Genomic DNA, 23,809 nt, shown 5'->3' on the forward strand with positions numbered 1-23,809 from the left:
TCGACTAACTTGATCGTCAAAGGGGAGAGCTCGACCCGACCTGTGTGCAGGAACGAAGACGGAGCGCCTCCCACCACGCGCCCAGGCGAGGAGTTCCCTTCCGGAAAAAATGATTGTCCCGTCAAGATCGGACCAACGTAGTCGGCTACCTCAGCACTCTCAAGGGTAGTCCAGGAAGATCCTCGCTCATTCGGATCCGAACCCAGCCGTGTTGGTCCCGAGGCTTGACACTAACAACCTGTATATCCATCCTATTGAGATCCCATGAAAACATGTCACTTTGTGTTCCATCTTTGAACTTTTATCGAATGGAGATGATTATGTGCAAGTCTTACGAGGCAAAGGGTTCTTCTGGTAATGATGTATGTGTTTGGTTGGAACAAACTTGCTTGTCCTCCGAGGACCAGGGGTGGTGGTTGGTGGCATGAAACTCTAAGCCTTGGTGGAGGCTCGGCCTGGGAGTCATTTGGTGAAAGATGAGTAGAAAGTAAGTATGCCTTTCTTGGCGAGCCTTGAAGGGCAGGGAAACAGCCATTTGGTGAAAGATAAGTAGAAAGTATGCCTCTTATTATTACTCGTTGCCTCTTAGCGACACAACAGTTTCTAACTTTCGTTTTCTACATCGGACGTTACTACTGTCACAGGTGTTCAATCAAGACTAGTAGCATCGGCGTGCTAGACGTGACTCTTTTTAAGCATGAGGAGGAGGAGAAGGTTCAGAACTTTCAGTAATGTAAAAAAGGAGAGGCGTAGTAAAGCTCGGATGTAGAAAGAAAGAAAGCTTACCTGCATGGAACTGTCACAGTGGTGCTATCTATAATTGGGACAAGAAATGGCCGGTGGAGAAGAACAATGAGCGTATGAATCAGTAGTAAGCAGGGAAAGGACAAACATAATACCAAGGGCTGTACCAATTAGGTACAAGACAGACACACATCTGCGCTGAAACCCTACCTCTGTGGTCTGTTCAAACTTACACGTGATTATATATAGTGGGCGGTTCCGCTTGACTCATGGAAAGGACAGGAAGAACCAACAGAAGCCAATCGAATCAAGCCGAACTATAATGTGTTCTGTTTACGGTATCCGTCGGGCTACGAGCAAGGCAGATCGCACCATGAACAGCTTCTACGTATATGCATGGTGATATGGTGTTGGTGATGAATCTGTAGGATGCAATTGCGACAGCGAGTAACCGGATGAGGAGGGACTGAGCTCAGAGCTTGACGACCTCGGGGATGTGGACGGGGTAGCGGTGGATGCATTCGGACCAGGGGCCGTCGATCGGGGTCTTCACGGTGCGCATGCACTTCCACACCGCGCTGTTGCACTTGAACCCGCTGCCGAAGCCGATCTGCCACACCCGGTCGCCGCGCCGCATCCGCCCCTTGGACTCGATGTAGTTGAGCTCGTACCAGAGGGAGCTGCTGGAGGTGTTGCCGAAGCGGTGCAGCGTCATGCGCGACGCCTCCACGTGCGCCGCCGACAGCTCCAGGTTCTTCTGCAGCTCGTCGATCACCGCTCGCCCCCCGGCGTGGATGCACAAGTGCTCGAATGCCTTCTTGAAGTCGGGGATGTAGGGCTTCCTCTTGGGGTTTATCAACTTCCGCACCACCAGCGTGAGGAAGAAGAGGAGCTGCTCCGACATGGGGAGCACCAGCGGGCCGATGGTGGTGATGTTCGACTTGAGCGCCTCCCCGGCGATGGCCATCAGGTCCTTGGAGAGGGATATGCCCGTGTGGCCCTCCGCGTCCTCCTCCTCGTACACGCAACGGTAGGCGCGGTCGTCGGCCCCCTTGTGGGTGCGCACCACGTGGACGAGCCGGTATTTGGCTCGGCCGGCGTCGCGCCGGCGGTTGGACAGCAGGATCGCCGCGGCGCCCATGCGGAAGAGGCAGTTGGGCAGGAGCATCGCTCGCTGGTTCCCGGCGTAGAAGTTGGGGGTGATGATCTCGGTGGAGATGACGAGGGCGTTGGAGCCGGGGTGCACCTGAAGCAGGTCCCGAGCCAGGTCGATCGAGATGAGCCCCGCGCTGCACCCCATGCCGGACAGGTTGAAGCTTCGGATGTTGCTGCGGAGCTTGTACTTGTTGATGATCATCGCCGACAGCGACGGCGTCGGCGAGAAGAGGCTGCAGTTGACCACCAGGATGTCGATGTCCTTGGGCTTCAGCCCCGTCTTCCGGATGAGGTCGTCGATGGCGGAGAAGATCACCAGCTGCGCCTCCGCGCGGGAAGCTTCCATGGTGGGGTGCGGGGGTATGTAGTGGTTGGCCGGCGGCAGGCAGGTCTCCTCCCCCAGCCCCGACCGCTCCAGTATCCGCATCTGGAACTGCACGCTCTTCTCGTCCGAGTTGATGAGCCGCGTGTGCTCCATGAACGTGGAGAAGGGCACGCGGCAGTTGCTCGGCGGCTTGAAGCAAGCGTACTCCACCAAGTACACCGGCCGCGGCCGCGACATGAAGTACACCGTCGCGACGAAGACGATCACGAAGACGGAGCAGAGGATATGGATCACGTCCAGCTCCAACGCACGCCACAACCCCACGATCTCCTGCGGCCCCCGGCGGACCAACTCCAACCCGACGGCCACCATCACCGGGATCGACAGGAAGGTGACGAAGTTGTCGACCAGGTGCTGATATCCCAGCTTAACATACTTGAGCCTCACCGAGCTCGAAAACTCCGGCAATGGCGCCCTCGGCATCTTCCACTCTCTCTCGTGGCTTCAGAGACACATTCCACCTCTTCTGCCTGCTTGGCTCGTAGTGCTCCGGGTGCTGCACCTGGAGGAGGGGAGAAGGAGAGGATTTAAAGAGAGGAGGAGGGGCTGGCAATGAATGAGGTTAGATGGGGTGGAGTAAATGATGAGAGGTGCCGGACGAGCTGCTCAACAACCAGGCCATGGCGTCTGACGCTGTCTCGGCCCAGCTAGTCTCCCCCTATCCTCTCCTCGCTCTACGTCGCACCATTAATACAATGGCGACGGTGTGTGCGTCGGTCCATGGGGGAGTTGGCGGTTGGGACGGTTGGAGGAAGAATATGAGAGTACTACACCGCCGTCGCTCTCGTGAAACAGAGACGTTGCTTAGTCCATCGGCCATGGCAGATGCCGGAAGCCTCCATTTATTGCTCGCATCCGTGTTGATGTGATTGGCCGCTGGGCAGCTGTAAAGCCGTTCTCCTCCCCTCCCTCGTCTTCATCATCATCATCCTCCTCCTCCGCCTGCGAACTAATGCGTGGGCGCGTCGGATCGCCAAACCTGACGTTCTCTTCGGCCATCTCCCATTAAAGTTTGACCGGTCCGTCGACGCTCGCACAGGTGGAGTCCACCGAGGAGAAGACGGTAAACGCGGGCCCCGTGGACTTTGACGATCCCACTATCATTTCCACTTGCGTTCGAACGCGCGCACGCAACTCGTATCTTGTGTCGCAAGCTGCTCAGCCTCCAGCATTTTAGTTTGCACGTGATTAGATATGCTTCAAAAGATATCTGTTTTATATATTCATATTTAATTATAATATATCCAAAGTGGAGAGAAAACATGTAATTCGATTGATTTTTTTCGTATATGCCATACACACTTTTTCTTTTTTCAACTATTTTTGCTACAATTGTTTCATCTCGGTCAACATACAAGTTTGACATATGCCTTGATTATTTTTTGTTAATCTATAATATATTATGCAGCATTACATCTCCATCTTAGTTAATCTATATCAGATTGAGCCTCTAGTCAATGCACTACTAATTCCCCCCTTTTCCTTTTTGGGTAAAACCAATTGATATGCCGATTCATAAATTGTTGCACGAATCTTGAAGCATGCATGTAGAATGAATGATCTGATCCTCTCATAAGAAAACTATTGAGCAGCATTAAATGTTCCTCCATCGACCGAAGAAGACCGGCACGGATGTTCCTTCCGATCTCACGAGCGCAACACGGTGTCAGAGAACCCAGACGGCAATCACACCGCTCTCGTTCGCCGACTTGTCGCCATGGCAGTCTGCTTCCTTCCCTCTCCGATGGAGGATAAAGATGAAGAAGTCACATGTACATGTGTGAACCCAAGTTTGGGGCGGCATCTTCTGGAGAACGACACGGCCCAACTGTTGTTCGATGGAATGTCCATGAGAAACGAAAGTCTCCAGGATCAGAGACTGCGATAGAGTTTTCTGCAAGGGTTGCTGTCTCCCCATTCTTCTTCTCATATACTACTGCCACCTTTGCTGATTGCTTCGGCCACTCTTAACCTTACGTGCAGTGTCGTAACTCCTCAAAGGTTAATCCAACGTAACCATTCCCGGCCATCCTTCCCTTTGATGACCGCACGCAGAAAGAGACAGTATGTGAGGATGGTATCAGCCATCAGGCGTGTTGGGTTGGGTTTTGGAGTGCTATGTCAACATTGGCTCCCGCTGCCACCGTGAAAGAGGCCATCAGAACGCATGCAACAGGATAGAGATGAATCATTTAATTGGAATTTGATCTATCATCATTCCCGACGTCAAAGCTTCGATCCAAAACCCATTTCTAGAAGCCATCCTGGTGCAAAAACCCCCTTCCTTCTATCCACCAGCAAGTGAAGGTCTTGGGGAGTAGAAGAGAGGAGCAAGGCATGGGCAACGCAGTGTGCGCCAAGGACAAGAAGAAGAAGACGGCCAAGGTGATGACGTTGGACGGCGCCGTCATCCGGCTTAAGCCCCCGGCCGCAGCCGGCGACGTGCTCCGGGACCACCCGGGCCACTCCGTCCTGGAGGCCGACGAGGTCAAGCGGCTCGGCGTCCGCGCCACGCCGCTCGACTCCACCCAACCCCTCGAACCGGGGAAGCTCTACTTTCTGGCGGAGCTCCCCCGACCGCTGGACCGCCGCGGGCTGCGAAGAGCCTCCTCCGTCGTGGCCGCCGCGCGTGGCAGCGCCACCGACCGGCTGGAGAACCTGCGGCTCTCTCGGCCGCGGCGCTCCGCTTCGCTCGCCGTGGAGACGGCGGAGGGCGGAGGGGCGGTGCGAGTCCGGGTGCGGCTGCCCGCGGCTCGCGTGGCGAAGCTGCTCCAGGAGAGCGCCGACGGAACGGAGGCGGCGGAGCGGATCGTGGAGCTTTATTTGGCGGAGAAGTCACCGCCCGCAAGGAAGGAGGTGAGTTCCCGTGACTCGCACGTGATCCCTTTCCCGCGTCAACTCACCATGATCTCACGATTACTCTCAGTCTCTATTTGACTCCTAACCTTTTCCTTATAACTAATATTGCTTTATTAGATATTAAATTAATTAGTCGTAAAGAGAAATACAATATCTGCAACATAAATACACAGACAATGAGGGAATTGACATTTTGGTAACATAGTAATTAACGACCCGTCAATTGATGGGGGGTGGATAAGGATGGATGGGGTTCTTCCCAACCAAAATGCCCTTCGACGTATGTTGTTCCTACGCTTTTGATGTCCAAATCTTATGATCGCTTTAAGATTGTCATCCCCGGTTGATGTTGGTGCAGAGACGAACCAGATTCATGCCTGTGGTGGATGAGACAAGAAGGCGACAGGGTTCGGAGGACAGGATGTAAGAGGACAAGCAGCAGAGTGTTAGGTTAATGTTGTGTACATAATGGTGTGACAAACATATAATGTTACCTGTGACATTTCCTTCTGTTCTTGACCATCCCTTTTGCACAGACATATTATTTCGTGCATATCATATGCAAACTTTGTAAAGATATATATATATATATATATATATATATATATTCGTATTTATATATTTTTCATAATTTTATTTCAAATTTGTAAGAGGTGGGTTTAACCTAAGCTTAAAGTCGCGATCCAAAAACCACGACTTAAGTTTCGGCTGCCGATGTTGCCGTGTGCCGACACTGCTTGAGTCGCGACAGGAAACATCCGTTTTCGTGTTCCTTACGTGGCTATCCCCCGTGGGACCCGTGCTTCACGCGAGCACCACGTCATCGGGTAAAACGGCGAGGGAGTGGCTGACCGGGCCAAATGATGCGAATGGGCATTAATTTTCTTTGCACAGGGCGAGGGGGCAGGACTGAGGTCACGAAGACCGAGGCCTCGTGATTCGTGCCGGCATCGTTCCACTGATGGGCTCGTGTCCTCCGACACACCCCACTCTGTCCCGGAACAGATACCAAAACGGCACGAACCCAAATCCTGCGCCTTCAAATTAAACCACAAGAGCCAAAGACGAGAACCGCCACCCGCGGCCCCCACCGACCCATCGCCGAAACATGACCGTTGATGCTACCTCACCCCACTCTGATGCACGAAACGGGCCCCAACGATTCCAAAACATCTCCCGAATCGTTATCCAGCGTCAGATCCCCTGCCAACGGTGCATGATCGAGTAGAGAGCGATGACAAACCTCCCTACCCCCAGTCCTCTCCTCCCCACTTGTATAAAAAGCATCACCTTTCCTATGTTCTCTCCCCCCACCCCACACGTCGCCATCCTCTGCTCCCTCAGCTCGGCGTTCCTCGGTGAGTGAAAACAAGGGTTTGCCGTTGCTCCTCCCTAGAGATTCATCGGCTGCCTGCGATTAGGGGAAAGAAGGGGAAACCGATGACGCTGCCTCTCTTCCTCCTCCTCCTCCTCCTCCTGGCCGTCTCGGTGGTCTCCGCCGACGAAGGTGAGATCCATTCTAGTATCAATGTCGATGGCTTCTCTTTCGCTCCGTCGCTTTTGGCTCAACGAGTTCGTCATCCGGTGATTTTTGTTGCTTCGACGCTCTCCGATCACCGACTACGGCGGATAGTTAATAGTTATATTTATGTTTTATTGGGGTTTTTCTTTTTTAAGCTATCTATATTTAATTTTTGAAATAATCCTTTTTCTTTTCCTCAAATTGGGAAACCTATTGCGATCGTACGTGCGAGTTCCAACAAGCTTAGCTTGCTTTAGATGTACACGAGTTAAGCTTTCCAACTGCCACAGCACGCGGTGCCCCACGCCGGATTGGACACACGGTGCGGGACCCACAGGACATTATTGAGGTTCCTCGCTGTGCTCTCCGTTCGCGCTACGCAGAGTGCTTTTTCGCTCGGAAGATATGCGCAAGTATTCGTTACGGAGTACCGTCGGATCCCGCCATGTCCGACCACTAGAGTTTAAATTGACGGTTGTGATCTAAATCTTCAATTCCTGATTATACTACTGAGCTACGGTCGTTGGGATGCCATTATTGTTGTATTTCTTTTATATGCGCCGCATATTTGTTCTGTTATTTATTTTTATGGACGAATCGACGGTGGGGGCCGACGCATGTGCGGATACTGTATCCACCGTCAGATCCTGCGGCTCGAATTTTATCGGTACTCAGCCGACGGCTGAGATATTTTCTTTGGTTTTCTGGGTTCTTCTTCGTCCTGGACCCCGTACCTCACCCGCTCACGTTGCTTCACAGCTGTCTTTGCCGCTTGTGTTTCGTCGGACCACGTTAAGCTGACACCACCGATAGTAACTCCTATATTTTAAATCTTTATTCCGTATTTGCGCACTTTAGCGTTTGGTGCGGATCTCGCTAACTTGCGCTTCTAACGGCAGGGCCGTACATCGGTGTGAATGTCGGCACGGCGCTGTCGGACATGCCGTCGCCGACGCAGGTGGCGGCACTGCTGAAGACGCAGAAGATCGACCACGTCCGGCTCTACGACGCCGACCCGGCCATGCTCGCGGCGCTCGCGAACACCGGGATCCGCGTCACCGTCTCCGTCCCCAACGAGCAGCTGCTCGCCGTCGGCCAGTCCAACGCCACCGCCGCCAACTGGGTGGCCCGCAACGTCGTCGCGCACGTTCCCGCCGTCAACATCACCGCCATCGCCGTAGGGTCGGAGGTCCTCACCGCCCTCCCTAATGCTGCCACCCTACTCGTCCCTGCCCTCCGCTACATCCACTCCGCCCTCGTCGCCGCCAACCTTGATGGCCTCATCAAGGTCTCCACCCCGCACGCCTCCTCCGTCATCCTCGACTCCTTCCCGCCCTCGCAGGCCTTCTTCAACCGCACCTTCGAGCCGGTCATCGTCCCCATGCTCAAGTTCCTCCAGTCCTCCGGCTCCTACCTCATGCTCAACGTGTACCCGTACTACGACTACTTGCAGTCCAACGGCATCATCCCCTTGGACTACGCCCTCTTCCGCCCGCTCCCCCCGAACAAGGAGGCGGTCGACGCCAACACCCTCCTACACTACACCAACGTGTTCGATGCGGTCGTCGACGCCGCCTACTTCGCCATGGCCTACCTCAACGTCACCAATGTCCCGGTCGTCGTGCTGGAGTCAGGGTGGCCGCACAAGGGCGACCCGACGACGGAGCCGGATGCCACCGCCGACAACGCGGCCACCTACAACAGCAACCTCATCCGCCACGTGCTCAACAACACCGGCACGCCCAAGCACCCGGGGGTTCCGGTGCCCACCTACATCTACGAACTCTACGACGAGGACCTCCGTCCGGGGGCGACGTCGGAGAAATTCTGGGGGTTGTTCGACGTCAATGGCGTGCCAGCGTACACGCTGCACCTGACAGGGTCCGGGACGCTGCTGGCGAACGACACCACGAACCAGACATTTTGCGTCGCAAGGGAGGGGGCAGACACCAAGATGCTGCAGGCTGGACTTGATTGGGCGTGCGGGCCGGGGAAGGTGGATTGCTCTGCTTTGATGCAGGGGAAGCCATGCTATGATCCTGATACGGTCGAGTCGCATGCCTCGTACGCATTCAACGAGTACTACCACGGGATGGGAATGGCTTCTGGGACTTGCTACTTTAGTGGGGTTGCAGCTATTACGACTACAGATCCAAGTAAGCTGCAATTACTATCATTTGATGCACTTCCTAACGAATTGAGACTGGCTTTCCTGAATGAGCTGCAGTTTGATGGATGACATTTAAATTCTAATATATAATGAGTGAAACTATAGAAAAATAGAATTCTCATCCTTTGGACATCTCAAAATCCTGCAAGATAGAATGCTCCTTTAGGTAAATCATGAGGCTATAATATTAACTAGTGATCGTCGTACATCATGTTAGACTGTCATGTACTTTGGGTATGTGGTTAGAAAATAAATGTTAGCATGCTACCATTTCTAAAAGAGTTATTATGCCTTTATGTTTTTGTCCTCGCAAACAAACTTGTGAAAGCTCAATCTGGTCTTGATATTTATGACTCTTAGTTCCGGTTACACGGAATAATCTCTCTTGTGGTTTTTTTTTTTCTTTTTTTGTGCAGGTCATGAATCTTGCTTATTCTCTGGGAGGTATGTGATCTTCTTTTTGAGTTTGCCTCTGTGTTTAGGATTTCATTTCGTAATTCCTTTTGCATTAGAGATTTTTCAAGTAGTTGATATGATAATTACGGTCGATGGTTGAGATGGGTCTTTGCCGTCACATACCTTAGTTACATAAATCACATTTTCTAGTCAACTGATCGAGAAAAAATAATTCATAAATATCTGCAGATAATAGTTAATGAAGTCTGAGATTATACCTCTAATAGTCCAAGGAGGAGTCATTTAACTGCATCGCACATTAAATTATTGAATTTGTCGTTAACGAAGTTGTTTTGGCAAGGACACTTTTGCTGTTTTCATGCAATAAGATGTATCCTAGTTGTTGTTGTCAATTAGATCCATCAAATCAATTTGTGATGTGATTTCACAGTTTACTCAAGATACTTGGCATACAACGGCAACCACTACAAGAATCAGAAGCCGTAATCAAGATAATTGGCATAGTTAAACTATGCATGCCATAATACATCTTTTGACTTTTGAGCCTTTAAGAAACAACAAATATATGGTGGGAGCGTTGGCAAAGAATTCTAGAATGAAAGACTCCAGAAAAAACAATAAAAAAATTAGGCTTTGGTTATTTTATAAGTATCATGTTTATTTTTAGGTTTCGACGAAGAATATGTGAGAGGATATATAAGAAGATTTATTTGAGTCAGGATAAACCAAAGGGTGTTTGGTACTTGTAATTAATCGTAAGGATTGTCGAACTATGTAAGTCTTGTGTCGACATTTTTATTTTTTTTTTTATTGTCGGATCTCGAAAATTTTTCATTTAGTTTTGAAGCCTTCCCTTTCCCTAATAAAGCATTCAAATATGTATATTTATAAAATAGTCAAATCTGATAATTTAGAGGTTCTCTTCCTTTCCAAGAATGAGATTCCTTGTTCACCAAGGACATCGAGGAATCTAAAAATTCTTGCAAATCCAAAGGGAGTGTTATGTATGGCAGTAATGTTCCTTAAAAGGATTCCATAGTACTGTTTCCTTCAAATGATCTATATGTTCCTTAACAGACAGATCATTTTCAAGTTTTGAAAGCATGTTGAATGTTACTTAAGTTGCTGGTTGTAGCTCAAACTCTGCTTCAGATACTACGATTAACTTAATCTTTGTTTATGTAATCTTCTTCCTCGATGCAGTGGTGGGAAGAACGGTACAGTTCTGAATGGCACATCGTTGGCTCCCTCCTCCAACTCGACATCAGCCGAGTCCAGTGCTAGTGCTGCTCACAGTTTCCATCACAACAAAGGAGGTCTTCAGATCATCAGACTTCTCCTGTTGAGCTTAATTGTCTTGTAGCTTATAATCTCCTCAATTTTTGATCAGCAAGAAGCTTTTCGAAAGCTCCTGTGGAACTTAACTCGATCAATTCTGGATGGATGTGAGTTGGGTTAATTTGTGGCGAGGCACATCCAATCTTGTCTTGTCCTCATCGTCCGAAGTCAGGTTGTCTATCTCTTTTGTCTTTAAAATTTTCCTCTTTGTGCTGAATGCAAATCCTCTGTACAAATCCCATTTGGTGTTTGTCCTTTTGAAGATGATCTTCTGCCAATAGTCCTTCAATTATTCTCGCTTTGTGGTTGTGCAGATCAAATTAATCGTAGTATGTATTGATAGGATTTGTGCATTACATATCTTCCTTTTCTTTATATTTGTCTTATCATAGGAAGATTACTTGAAGCAGGTAAAGGCTTTGATGTAGTTCTGTTTTGGGGGTCCCACAACAAGCTGTGTGAGAGGTACGTTTGCGGGGAGAGTCGACGCAGCGAGGAAGGAGTAATTTTTTGTCACTTTCAACTGAGCGCTTTGCGTTGTGTCTTTTGGCGCGTTCGAGTTCCGTCCCGCAAACGAATACCCAAACGCTTCACTACCGGCTTCAAAGCGTCTTCATACCCTCTCTTTCTGACCTCGATCGCGACTCCAACGGCCGTCTCTCGATCGACAACCATTCCTCGCTCCCAGCCCTTCGACGCCCGATGTATGATCACCTCGGCGTCCTCATGGGGCTGCCGCCTCGCCGCTCAACCTCGAGGCCGACACCATTCGCAGACCCCTCGGTGGGTGCGGGCCGCAGTGCCGCCGGTTGCTAGGCGGTGATAGTGAACCACCAGATCTGGTGCTACGCCATCGCGCTGTGGTGTTGCAGGCAAGTCGCTCATCCCTTGCTCGCTCTGATCGATTTGGTGATGGATAGGGTCTTAGGATCGCGATGAGTCGATTCAATAACTTCATCCTCTTTAATTCTCTTGACCTTTAAAGACCCTTTTGCCAGCGTATCTTCTTCCTTTGTGTTGTTTATCGGTATGAATTCTAGTGATGTCTTCTTACATCCTTCAGCATCTCAGAAGCTAGCAAATAGTAGATAGTGTCGATTGGTGCTACGCCATCGCGCTGTGGTATTGCAGGAAAGTCGATCAATCTTTGCGCGCTCTGATCGATTTGGCGATGGAATAGTGTCTACTGCATCGTCTTAGGATTGTGATGGGTTGATTTGTTAGAGTAGAAAGTATGAGTTCACCATTAACTTCCAATTGTTACTTGTGATTATAATTTAGTCTCCTCCTCTTTAATTCTTTTGACCCTTAAAGACCCTTTTGCCAGCATATCTCCTTCCTTTTTGTTGTTTATTGGTACGAATTCTGATGATGTCTTCTTACATCCTCAAGTAACCTGTGTTAGAGCAATGATAAGAGATTATAATAGAAATAGATTAAATCATCTTATCAATTATTAAACATAGATTAATTAAAAATAAAAATCCAATGGCACATATCGTTGTCCTAAGGTGAATTTTGAACCTTTGTGCCAGTAAGATCGGAATCCCATCCCAAAATACAATTAGGGTGTTATACTCTAACGAGCGCGATTTATGAAGAAGACGAAAAGCTCAATGTATAAAAGATAATATAAGATAGAAAAAAATGTATAAAAATTAAATAGAAAAAAATGCTATCTAAGAAAAGAGAAGAGACAATTGTTGATGAGTTTTATTGCCCATCATACAATAAGAGGATATGAGACGGGAAGATAGGAATGTTGCGCAAAACTGTCACTGAGGATATCATATAATGTTTCATTTCTCATATCATGGAAAAGCAGAGAGGATAAATTTGAAGTTTTTTCTTTTTACAAAGCAAAACAATATCAAAAATCCCGAAGTCAAAAGTGGTAGGTTCACGAAACAGTCATGCTCCAATCAAGTCTTCCAGGGGTTATTTTAGGTTGTTTGAACATTGTAGAACTTGTAACGAGGTAAATATGAGTTATGCAACTCATACTGAATCAGGATTGTTACTTTCTCCAAAATGCTCTCAGCTTCTTGCCTTTCTTAAAGCTGACTGGTGTTTGATTGTGTTGATTTTGTTGGTCTTGCATGTGATAAGGCATACTTGAAGGAACACTCTTTCTTTGTAAAGCCAATTCCTTTTACCAAATGATCTTTTTGCCTCACCATGCAAGCTGAAATATGAAAGGAACATGCAAGATCCTACCTATCTCATCAGTAAATGATATGGTCATTTGTAGTCATCTTTAAAAATAATTTCCTCCAGAAATATTTCTCTTTACTTGTCATTTTACATTTATAATTCATTGCAAGCATTAACTCCTTTATTACGCAATTATTGTACTGTACTCCCATGTTTCAGTTGACCGTGGGAGAAATGGCACTTTATTAATTGCAATCAAAATTTCGACTTGGAGAAATTTATGCTATGCTGAACATGGAGACTACTTGACCTGCAAGCTATGGAAATGCAACCTTCCATCAGGGGAACCAATCTGCATATGCATCTGTGTGGTCCATCAATTAATGGTCCAAATCTTAATTATTCTCCTTAAATAAGATTAGGTTAGAGAGAGAGTAGTAGTTATAAACTTTCTTAAGTTAGATGCACTTTTGGTTGCTTAAATTTCACATTACATTCTCTTGTAATTTGGCAACATCAGTACATTGAAGTAGGATATCTATTAAATAGTTCTTTCAGTAACTGCATTCTGTGACAGCAACTTAGATTTCCAAATTACATTATTTTGGACTGTTCTCAAAATACTTTGGTAGAACACATGGTTCTATTTATTGATTCGAGTGTTCCATGGTTGATCTTGACATTTCAAACTCAAGTTATCCAACATCCAGATGCTAATTTGTGACTGCCAAACATGTAGCTTGGTAGCCTGATGGATCCATTGTCGAGTTTTCATCTCTGTATTCCTGATCAATTAAGATTCGAGATTTATTTGGATGTACAAGAACACTTTAGCTAAAACCTTGATGGTTTGATGTTTCTTGTTTCGATTATTTGTATGTGTTTGCATAGGATGGATATCAATGTACAGATAGATATATCCAAAGGATCTTAATATTTGGAGCCATATATTTGTATATATTATTTATGCTTTATTAGTATTTATAAAATTGAATATCGATATATTTCTGAATTTGGCAAAGGCAGAATGAATCAGACAAATGTATTCTCGCTAGGACTACCCGTGATTATTGATCACGGCCGTCCAACGAGCCCCTGACAAGCTGCCGAGATGCTGGTGGATCCCGCTTCGCCACGAACCGTAGTACGGTCTCGTGCAGCGGCGGGGTCCGCTGCACGAGAAACAACGGCAATAAGGGGAAGATGCTCGGATCTTAATCCGATGGATCGATCCGACGGTCCTCTTTCGTCGTCTAGGCTATCGGAGGGCCGAGATTCTTCCAGACCTGACATCCGCCTCCTAACGCCGTCAACTCGCGGCTGTTACTTGCCGCGGCAGCGGGGCCCATCTGTTGAGCTGCCGTTTCTTAAAGTCTGTTCGACTTTCCACCAACCCTTTAATCCGCTTCAACTAATACAAAGACTAATCCAAAACACTATTAAAGAAGTCCCACGTAGATACATGCATTTGAAACAAAAAAGGTAAACATGCAGGAAAAGAGTAGTAGTATACGTACTGACTACAAAAGTGAAGGAAGAAACAGTTGCCGCAGTGGTAGTCTGTACGTTTCCCTTCTCCTCTGTCTACTTGCGTGAAATTTAGGCGTTAAGAATTAGGCTCTCTCCTAATCGAAGCTTAAGCGTGTAATTTTGCTCCAATCCTTCTTCGTCGCTGTCAAGGCAACGAAATCAAAGTGGGTGGTGGGACTTCCTACCATTTCAAGTGGCTTAAGATTAGGGTTTTATAGCACCGCGGGAGAGGGTGGAGCGAACCGTGCGCGGCATATAACGGGAGACACTGCGAGTCCCGTCACCGCCCTCATGGCTTCACCACCCTTCTTCTTCGGTGTGTTTCTGGTGTCGTTAGTTCTGATGTCCTCGATCCCCGGCGGAGCACCGGATCTGGCTGCGGACGGCGCCGCACTGCTTGCCCTCCGCGCCGCCGTGGGGCGCTTCGTGCTGCCGTGGAACGCCTCCGACTCGCCATGCACGTGGCAGGGCGTCGCGTGCGGGTCCAGCCGCGTGACCGCCCTCCGCCTCCCCGCCGTCGGTCTCATCGGCTCGATCCCCGCTGGCACTGTCGGCAACCTCTCCGAACTCCGCGTTCTCAGCCTCCGCTACAACGCCCTCTCCGGCGCGTTGCCGCCGGACCTTCCCGCACTCTCCGAGCTCCGCAACCTCTACCTCCAGCAGAACCGCTTCTCCGGCGAGATCCCGCCAGCCCTTGGCTCCCTCAAGAACCTCGTCCGCCTCAACCTCGCCGGGAACCAGTTCTCCGACGGCATCCCGCCGGAGCTCAACAACCTCACCCGGCTCCGCACCCTCTACCTCGAGACCAACCGGCTTGCCGGGGAGATCCCCCGGTTCGACCTGTCCAACCTCGCCCAATTCAACGCATCGTTCAACCAGCTCAACGGGTCGATCCCCTCCTCGCTCCGCGGGTTTCCGGCGACCGCTTTCTTGGCCACGGGGCTCTGCGGGGGGCCTCTCGGGCCGTGCCCCGGCGAGATAGCGCCATCTCCGGCGGCCAATAGCCCGAGCGGCCAGGGCCCCGTGGCCCAGGTGCCGGTGGGAGGAAATGCTGGCGGCGGGGCCGGGAATGACGAGAAGAAGCTCTCCGGCGGGGCCATCGCCGGGATCGTCATCGGTTCCGCCGTCTTCCTCCTGATCTGGCTCATCTTGTTGATACTCCTCTGCCGGAGGAGCGGCAAGAGCAAGACGAGTTCGCTGGAGGCGGTGGAGGCGAGAGGGAAGCAGTCAGAGGCTTCGGCGGCGGCAGAGCAGGACAAGGGTTTAGGAGGAGCAGCGGGCGGGAATGTCCAGTCGGCGACTCCGGTAGCAGCGGCCGGGGCGGAGAAGCTGGTGTTCTTCGGTGGCCGGGCGGCGCTGTTCGATCTGGAGGACCTGCTGAGGGCGTCGGCGGAGGTGCTGGGGAAGGGGACGTTCGGGACGGCGTACAAGGCGGTGCTGGAGATGGGAACGACGCTGGCGGTGAAGAGGCTGAGAGACGTGGCCCTGACGGAGAGGGAGTTCCGGGAGAAGGTGGAGGTCATCGGCGCGATGGACCACCCGACCCTGGTGCCGCTGAGGGCGTACCTGTACAGCAAGGATGAGAAGCTTCTGGTGTATGATTACATGCCCCTGGGAAGCCTCTCCGCTCTCTTGCATGGTAACCCATTTTGCTTCCTCCCCTTGCTTTCTCTTCCTCTTTGAGCATTTCTACATCTTTTCTCCTCCTTTTAATCAAATTAGATATCTGCAAACCTGTGGGAGATCGTCAACAGTGTTCTTCATTCGTGTGCATTTCGATTGGCTCGAGTTCATGGAAGATTTTTCGGCTACATCAGCCTGCCTGCTTCGACTGATGTTTGGTGGAATTCATTCTGCAGGCAACAGGGGTTCCGGCAGAACTCCTCTCAACTTGGAGACGAGAATTGGCATCGTGCTTGCGGCAGCTCGTGGCATCGAATACATTCACTCCGCCGGACCTTGGGCCTCGCACGGCAACATCAAGTCCTCCAACATCCTGCTCACCAAGTCATACGAAGGCCGCCTTTCCGACCATGGCCTCGCCCTTCTTGCAGGTCCCATTTCCTCTCCAACCCGCGTCTCCGGGTACCGTGCTCCCGAGGTCACCGACCCTTGCAGGGTCTCCCAGAAGGCTGATGTCTACAGCTTCGGTGTGCTTCTACTGGAGCTGCTAACGGGGAAGGCCCCGACGCAAGCCCTCCTCAACGACGAAGGCGTCGATCTGCCAAGGTGGGTCCAATCGATCGTCCGCGATGAGTGGGCAGCCGAGGTGTTTGATCCGGAGCTGCTGAGGTACCAAAACGTGGAGGAGGAGATGGTGCAGCTTCTGCAGCTCGCCATAAACTGTGCAGCTCAGTCCCCGGACATGCGGCCTTCGATGCCAGAGGTTGTCGTCCGCATCGAGGAGATCCGAAGTCGAAGAGCAGTCCACCGAGAGCAGCAGGACAACGCCGATGGATTAGAAGATGGTGATGACAGTTCATCGAGGAGGACGGACTCCATTGCCGAGTCTTAAGATCTACTGGCTGTGTTTCTGATTTATGAGTCTGGTGCTTGCTTCATTTTTTCTTCATTTTTTTTTTATGATTGAGCAAAACTTGCTTGCTCTTCTCTCTTTATCTGCATTCCAGGATGAATACCTTCTTATCATTAGATTATGTATGTATGTATGTATTAATCTGTGGTTTCTTCACCCCTTGCTCGTCATATCTTGGTTTGGTGGCGAGTAGGGATGTGTAATCTGTCTTTGTTTCCTTCGTCGCGGAGGCCTCTCATAGATGAGGTCTTCGGGTTAGGCTGTATATACATCGATTAGGAAGGACTTTGGGAGTGCCTCTCCTTCTTTTGCTTTATTTGGTGAACAACAACACTCTTCTAATGTGTAGGGGTTGGAATTTGGGAGCCTCAAATGGTTTGATGAACTTTGAACTTTGACTTTGAGGTCCCATATACTACAAAGTACATATTAACTTCTCCAAGAAAGAATATTTTTCTGCAATTTGTACTTGAGAATCTTTCGTGTGAGCACGCACTGTTGAGTTTAAGATTCTCCATGATTCTTTTAGATCCCAGCATCCATCCAACACCTTCTTCCCCAGTCAATGGCCATGCGAAACAAACGCTGATGGAGTTCTTCACTTCATCTGCCATCGTTGGCTTTTGGAGCTTCCTCCTCCTCCTTGGCTGATTCCATCTGCTTCGTCTGAGAGATGCCCCACCCCGTGTCAGCCGAAAAGAGCTAGTGGAAATGATGAGCAGTAGCTCATGCCGTGCGATGAGGGGCGCCGTCGTCGAGCGAAGCAGAGATCCGCCTCGTCTCCTCGATCCGCAGGTCACGGTGGCTTTTCTCGTGCCCGTCGTGTGCTTTCTACTTTGAGCTGCGTCGAAAGCGTACGGCTTTTCCTCTCGCGGACGGCTCGCACTTTGAGGCCGAGTTCGCATTGGATCCGGTTCGGTTTTCCTTGGACCGGACCAGACTCCCGGTTCGATTTTGTTCCCGCTCACGCGATTCGGCTCTCCGGACAACGACACGTCGGATCCGTGTCTGCTGTCGTTTGCCGGACAGCCTAACGGCGGAGTTGAGATTGCATGACCGGGGTGCGTGTCTTACCCCTCCGAGCGTGCAGGATCTCCTTCCTCCTGCTGCGGTGCCCGCACCGCGCGTTCAGAAGTCGAATCCGCACTGCGAGCTCATTTTCCTCCCTTGGATCAGCATCAAGATTCGGGTTCGATTTTTTGGGGCACCGATAGAGCTTATGCGGCTGCTTTTGAGTTCTCTGTTTTGCCTGCTGCCGGTAGTTGAGGAAGGGTAGTATAAAAGGAGATCCGATCCTCCTCGCTCTCGCTTCACCGTAGTTCACTTAATGCTCCCCCCACGCCACATCACCCGCGGCGAGGGCGATCGGAGGAGGATAACGGAGTTAGGGTTCCTTCGGGAGCTGATCGATCGATCGATCGAAGCCCTCGGAAGGAGATCTCAGTGGCGATCGAGGAGGAGGAAACCCTAATCCTCCGATCCGGTGCTGAGATTCGCATTTCGATTTCTTTTCCCCCTCTTTCCCCTCTTCTTTTGTTATTGGGTTCTTTCTCGATGTGAGAGCGCGTCAGATCCGGGATGTCAGATCTGTTCGACGACTGCGGGGAGGGGTTCGTCGGCGAGGCCGCCGGGGGGAATGCGACGCCGACAACGCAGCCGGCGGTTCTCACGGCGTCTGTCTCGTCCAGGGGTGAGCCGAAGGCGGGGCCGACTCTGAGGCGGAGGGCCTCGATGAAGCCCAGCTTGGATGTCGAGGAGTTCATTAATCTGCTCCATGGATCGGATCCGGTGAAGGTGGAGCTCAACAGGCTCGAGAATGAAGTTAGAGGTGGGAATGTGGGTTTTCCTTATTTTTCTATGTTTATGTAAATGATTGATGTGGTGGGGAAATGTAGCTTTGTGCACTGAAGTTTAAATCTTTGGGGGGGTATGCAGACAAAGATCGGGAATTGTCGGAGGCACATGCGGAGATCAAGGCTCTTAGGTTGTCCGAACGTGCAAGAGAGAGGGCAGTCGAAGAGGTGACTCGATTTTACTTCTTGTTGCTCGTTCTTTTGTTGCTTCCCATGTTCTCCTGGTTTATTTTCCTTGATCTCTATTCCTGTATGTTGCCATTTTTTTTCTGCCTCTTCTTTGTCTTATTTTCTGATGCTGCCTTCGGATATATGGTTGAAAGCTTATTTTCCTTTCTCGTTATTTTCTTTTGGGAAGCAAGGAACTGGTACTTTTTTTAAAGACCCTGTTCCTGCCATGCGATGGTTGTTTTATTGAAATTTCTCATTGTTTCCATTTGTTGTCGTTAAATTTAGCTTATATTAGTTCTTAGCACAGTCGACATGTGAGTTTCCTTTTATATATGATAAAGTAACATGCTGTGTTCCCAGTAGTTCAACTTATTTGCTATGGTTTCTGGGATGGAGAATGTGCTAAAGATTGAATCTTTTCTGGCTTTACTCGAAACATTTCCACGTGAAGGTGCTCTAAGATTCCATCTAAAATTGGGTTATGCTTTTTTGGGTTCAGTGAAGGAAATACAAATGGATCTTATAACTTTGAGTCGTGGATTCATCGGATGCCATCTACTTGGAGACAGGCCATATTAGTTTCTTTAGCCAACTAATGAGGATTACAATGTTATCCATGCCTTCAATTAATTTTGAAGTGCATTTTGATGCCAAAATGTTAATGCATTATTTATCTTTTCAATTTATTTGTTGAATACTCTTTGATATTTGTTTCTTTAATTTTTGTATTCCAATCTAAGAAAAGACTAAGCTAATCCATGATATCAATGCGCTGCATTCTATTTGTCCTCTCACCTATATCAGCTGACGGAAGAATTAACAAAGCTGGATGAGAAGCTCAAGCTCACCGAATCGCTCCTGGAGAGCAGGGTACAACAAAAAATTCCTTCTTACTGTTGTTTTTCCTATTATGATTCTGTTATGAGTCTGTGGTTTATGAGATAGTGACTTTGCAGAATCTTGAAATTAAGAAGATAAATGATGAAAAGAAAGCAGCCTTGGCTGCCCAGTTTGCAGCTGAGGCAACACTTAGAAGAGTTCACGCAGCTCAAAAGGATGATGACATGCCTCCAATTGAAGCCATTCTTGCACCTCTCGAGGCAGAGTTGAAGCTAGCGCGTCAAGAGGTTGTTTTGGAATCTTGCTCCTGCATAGTCTTATCATTCTTCCATTTTCCTTTGACAAAGTATTGCACCCAAATATAGATGTTCTTTACCTGTGGCCAGCAACCACCATCATTTTCTATTGAATTAATAAACAACTTAGTTTTCTTGCAATAACTACTCAAGTATTTTTTTTTTGTTTTTAAACAATCTGTCTGATGATTTAAATTCTTTAGCATCTTAAATATTTATATTTGAACACGTCCTGTTGTTGGGTGCACTCTTTACTTTTCACAATCTATTCCCCAACGGCTATTATTCACAGTGAAACAAATTTGTGAAAGATCACAACCTCACACTGGTAGGATTTCTATTGCTTTGTGAGCTTGGCTTTAACGTCTTTCTGAATAATAGTTATTCTGGTCATTGTGATATTTGTATGTCAGTTGTGTTGTGCTCTTAGGAGATAAGAGTTAACTGTTCAATTGGTTGCAAGCCACCTGAACATTTTTTTTGGGCATAACACCTTGGGCTTATTTATGAATTAGCAGAAAAAAAATGAGCTAGTAAAATTGGAAACTGCTGAAGATAGCTCTCCTAGTATTGCACAATACCCACATGCTACTTCTCTTGTACAGATTGCAAAGCTACAGGATGACAACAGGGCATTAGATCGTCTTACTAAATCAAAGGAAGCAGCACTTCTGGATGCAGAACGAACTGTACAGATTGCTCTAGCAAAGGCTTCTTTGGTGGACGATCTACAAAATAAGAACCAGGAGTTAATGAAACAGATTGAGATCTGTCAGGTATTCAGGATGTAAATGCTTATTTAATTTTCAGTCGTTGACTTTGGACAAAGTTTGTAGGCTGTAGTGCTTTTAAAAGTTGTTCACTCTATCCATTGTTTGCTTTTAGGAGGAGAACAAGATCTTGGATAAAATGCACCGACAAAAGGTTGCTGAGGTTGAAAAACTTAGCCAGACTGTGCGAGAACTAGAAGAGGCTGTTCTTGCAGGTGGTGCAGCTGCAAATGCCGTTAGGGATTACCAGCGGAAAGTTCAGGAGATGAGTGTAATATGTTCGGCTTTATTATGATCTATTAGAGAAATTTCTTTCTTTTCTTGTATTTGAACTACTTAAGTCATTAGAGCATAGATGTGCATTTTTCTCATTATCATGTTTGTTGTTTATTTTCTCAGGAAGAGATGAAAACCCTTGACCGTGAACTTTCTCGGGCAAAGGTTACAGCTAATAGGGTTGCAGTGGTAGTGGCAAATGAATGGAAGGATGCTAATGACAAAGTAATGCCTGTTAAACAGTGGCTTGAGGAACGAAGATTCATGCAGGTTAGCATTAATTGCTTGCTAATTTACTTCAAGATGGAGTTGATATATCCTGGAATATTTGTTTTCCCCAGATTATGTATCTTCTTTTTTTTTTCTAGAATTTCATTGGATAGGCTAAACTCCCAATACTTTTTCTTGTTGCGGTAAACATTGTCGTCATTTGACTTTTGTTTGCAGGGTGAGATGCAGCAACTTCGAGATAAACTTGCCATTTCAGAGCGTACTGCAAGATCTGAAGCTCAATTAAAAGTAGAATACTTCACCTTCAAATTTTAACATATTTATGTTCCATTTGTTGTGACGTAGATCAAGATATATATTGACAAGTGACGAGTTTTTTGACTTTTCAGGAGAAGTTTCATTTACGGCTCAAGGTTTTAGAAGATGGATTGAGAATGTCGGCAAGTGGTACTAACCGTATCAATGTGGAGGGAAAGAATGTAAGCAATGGTCCTTCACGTCGCCAGTCCCTTGGTGGAGCTGATAATATTCCAAAGAGTGCTAATGGCTTCCTGTCAAGGAGACCATCATTTCAGATGAGATCTTCTATATCTAGTAGCACAGTTCTGAAACATGCCAAAGGGGCATCTAAGTCGTTTGATGGTGGCACTAGGTCATTGGACCGTAGCAAAGCCCTTTTGAATGGAGCAGGCTTATTGCTGAACAAGTCTTCAGACGCAACTAGAGATAATGTCTTGCAAAACAGTTGGAAAGAAAATCCAGATGACAAAACTACTGAGTTCCCTAATGTCGACACTGATGATTGTGTATCTGGGTTATTGTATGACATGTTGCAGAAGGAGGTTATTTCATTGAGAAAAGCATGCCATGAGAAGGACCAAAGCTTAAAAGACAAGGATGATGCAATTGAGGTAAATGTCTTTGTTGCGTCTTTGTACAAGTCCTGCTGCCATTTTCCAAGGCCTAACTTTTTCTGTGATATTCTTAATTAGATGCTGGCCAAGAAAGTTGATACATTGACTAAAGCGATGGAAGTGGAGGCAAAAAAGATGAGAAGGGAAGTAGCTGCAATGGAGAAAGAGGTGGCTGCTATTCGAGTGGAGAAAGAACAAGATAACAAGTCCAAGAGGCTTGGTGCTTCCAAGGGCCCGACAAGTACTTCTCAATTGCTACCAGGAAGGTATGACAACTCTGTCTGTGGTATTTGTCATTTGTGATCACTTGGCTAAGATTCTTTTTACTGCATATCAGTTCCTCTTGATGATTTTGGTCTAGATCTAATTGTTGTTTCTGCTGCATAATTTGAAATTGATATTTCATCAAATATAACATTTATATTAGCTGAATTCTATTTATATTGAAAACATTGACTAGATTTTGTAGAATATGATTGTGATATACCCCTTTAGATGGGACTCCAGCTTTTGTTGAACCTTGGAGATTGATGATAAATCAAAATTGGCTGGCATATAAAATCAATTGATTATAGACAAAGCAGGCTTGAGATTGAATTCTCTTTAGAATGTAGGGTATTAATTCTGTAATGTTTATTGAAATTCTTGGTTCATTAATTAGTCAGTTCTGGCCTTGTTTCTCACTGACATATTATAGGTGTTAATTTGATACATCTGCATTATCTTTTGATAGCCTTCTCCCTTGCGCGGAACTTGTAAAGGAAAATAGATTTATTTAATTGTACTTAATTTGTTTGCTTTGTCATTTACTGATTCTTCAAACCTGTTGCGGCTTTGTGTCCATTGGCATTTCTTAATGTACTAGTATGGCATCCAACAACGCTTAATACCATAGAAAGTTCATTCACGAAAGGTCCAAATAAATTCACAGACTATAATATCCACGGACGTGTTTTATGTTGTAGAAAAAATATTAGCACTCAAACCTAACATTAATGTACCAGCTTCATTATAATGAATCAAAATGATGAGGTTTCATGTATAGAAACTGTAAAATTGCTTTCTAATTACATAACGTTGTGTCTTTGCTTCCGTATTTAGGACTCTGCCTCGTAGTGGGTCGATGCGCAATCAATAACGAAGAAATACAAGGGTTGAAGATATCAATGAGATCCTCTGCATCGTTCTTCATCCCTCAGTCAAGTTGATCTTTAGACTTAAACCAGCACCAGACACCCTGCAACACTCTGCCAGGGAGCTCATTTGGAAAATGAGATCCTGTTCGCTGCCAGACTTCGACTCTATATAGTTTGGCTACAGCAAGTGATGCATGGGTTTGCTAACTTCATGACCTCTTATTTTGGTAAGACAATGTCTTATTTGTTTTGTATAGCCTGGTGTATCCTTGTTCTTCAGCATTCTACAAAGTCACGCCAGTAGTGTTTTGGTTTTCCTTTTTCTTTCTCCGCTTCTTTTCAAGGATGTGGGAAATATTGTAATTCCATATTTGCGTTTGCTTGCGTGCTACACACTCTAATTGATTGTTCCTAGATTTGTGTGTGTTATACACCCCCTAATTGGTTGATCTTGATTTCCTCTGCTCTCCCTAAAACTGAATCATGTGCATTTGGTTGGTTCTCCATTTGTG

At 47.5% G+C, this 23,809-nt stretch overlaps 5 protein-coding genes across 5 annotated transcripts; 4 read left to right on the plus strand and 1 right to left on the minus strand.

Annotated features, from left to right (window-relative positions):
- Positions 1–840: 840 nt before the first annotated feature.
- On the minus strand, positions 841–2,792 carry LOC135610490 (3-ketoacyl-CoA synthase 6-like). The gene has a single exon (XM_065105054.1). It carries the CDS (start codon positions 2,705–2,707, stop codon positions 1,217–1,219), a length of 1,491 nt encoding a protein of 496 aa, XP_064961126.1. The 5' UTR covers positions 2,708–2,792; the 3' UTR covers positions 841–1,216.
- A 1,516-nt stretch (positions 2,793–4,308) lies between these two features.
- On the plus strand, positions 4,309–5,760 carry LOC135613626 (uncharacterized protein At1g66480-like). Its single transcript, XM_065110657.1, has 2 exons — positions 4,309–5,140; positions 5,502–5,760. The coding sequence occupies exons 1-2, from the start codon at positions 4,622–4,624 to the stop codon at positions 5,568–5,570; spliced, it is 588 nt and encodes a 195-aa protein (XP_064966729.1). The 5' UTR covers positions 4,309–4,621; the 3' UTR covers positions 5,571–5,760.
- Positions 5,761–6,367: 607 nt separating this feature from the next.
- LOC135610509 (glucan endo-1,3-beta-glucosidase 3-like) lies at positions 6,368–10,882 on the plus strand. Its single transcript, XM_065105102.1, has 4 exons — positions 6,368–6,650; positions 7,565–8,821; positions 9,252–9,279; positions 10,456–10,882. The coding sequence occupies exons 1-4, from the start codon at positions 6,584–6,586 to the stop codon at positions 10,613–10,615; spliced, it is 1,512 nt and encodes a 503-aa protein (XP_064961174.1). The 5' UTR covers positions 6,368–6,583; the 3' UTR covers positions 10,616–10,882.
- A 3,584-nt stretch (positions 10,883–14,466) lies between these two features.
- LOC135610498 (probable inactive receptor kinase RLK902) lies at positions 14,467–16,966 on the plus strand. Its single transcript, XM_065105083.1, has 2 exons — positions 14,467–15,913; positions 16,134–16,966. The coding sequence occupies exons 1-2, from the start codon at positions 14,566–14,568 to the stop codon at positions 16,787–16,789; spliced, it is 2,004 nt and encodes a 667-aa protein (XP_064961155.1). The 5' UTR covers positions 14,467–14,565; the 3' UTR covers positions 16,790–16,966.
- Positions 16,967–18,065: 1,099 nt separating this feature from the next.
- Positions 18,066–23,752, plus strand: LOC135610506 (microtubule-associated protein 70-1-like). Its single transcript, XM_065105091.1, has 11 exons — positions 18,066–18,638; positions 18,746–18,831; positions 19,639–19,704; positions 19,791–19,961; positions 20,576–20,746; positions 20,856–21,011; positions 21,140–21,286; positions 21,464–21,535; positions 21,637–22,158; positions 22,240–22,427; positions 23,263–23,752. Exons 1-11 carry the CDS (start codon positions 18,389–18,391, stop codon positions 23,297–23,299), a joined length of 1,866 nt encoding a protein of 621 aa, XP_064961163.1. The 5' UTR covers positions 18,066–18,388; the 3' UTR covers positions 23,300–23,752.
- Positions 23,753–23,809: the final 57 nt, after the last annotated feature.

The sequence above is a fragment of the Musa acuminata genome, chromosome BXJ1-2, assembly GCF_036884655.1.
Source record: "Musa acuminata AAA Group cultivar baxijiao chromosome BXJ1-2, Cavendish_Baxijiao_AAA, whole genome shotgun sequence".
NCBI classification, from domain to species: Eukaryota; Viridiplantae; Streptophyta; class Magnoliopsida; order Zingiberales; family Musaceae; genus Musa; species Musa acuminata.

Bases quoted from the DNA above. Each gene is read 5' to 3' on its own strand.
- LOC135610490 (XM_065105054.1), bottom strand. From the start codon at position 2,707: ATGCCGAGGGCGCCATTGCCGGAGTTTTCGAGCTCGGTGAGGCTCAAG.
- LOC135613626 (XM_065110657.1), top strand. From the start codon at position 4,622: ATGGGCAACGCAGTGTGCGCCAAGGACAAGAAGAAGAAGACGGCCAAG. The intron at 5,141-5,501 runs GTGAGTTCCCGT...ATGTTGGTGCAG, and splicing joins CACCGCCCGCAAGGAAGGAG to AGACGAACCAGATTCATGCC.
- LOC135610509 (XM_065105102.1), top strand. From the start codon at position 6,584: ATGACGCTGCCTCTCTTCCTCCTCCTCCTCCTCCTCCTGGCCGTCTCG. The intron at 6,651-7,564 runs GTGAGATCCATT...TTCTAACGGCAG, and splicing joins GGTGGTCTCCGCCGACGAAG to GGCCGTACATCGGTGTGAAT. The intron at 8,822-9,251 runs GTAAGCTGCAAT...TTTTTTGTGCAG, and splicing joins TATTACGACTACAGATCCAA to GTCATGAATCTTGCTTATTC.
- LOC135610498 (XM_065105083.1), top strand. From the start codon at position 14,566: ATGGCTTCACCACCCTTCTTCTTCGGTGTGTTTCTGGTGTCGTTAGTT. The intron at 15,914-16,133 runs GTAACCCATTTT...TTCATTCTGCAG, and splicing joins CCTCTCCGCTCTCTTGCATG to GCAACAGGGGTTCCGGCAGA.
- LOC135610506 (XM_065105091.1), top strand. From the start codon at position 18,389: ATGTCAGATCTGTTCGACGACTGCGGGGAGGGGTTCGTCGGCGAGGCC. The intron at 21,287-21,463 runs GTTAGCATTAAT...TTTTGTTTGCAG, and splicing joins AGGAACGAAGATTCATGCAG to GGTGAGATGCAGCAACTTCG. The intron at 21,536-21,636 runs GTAGAATACTTC...TTGACTTTTCAG, and splicing joins GATCTGAAGCTCAATTAAAA to GAGAAGTTTCATTTACGGCT.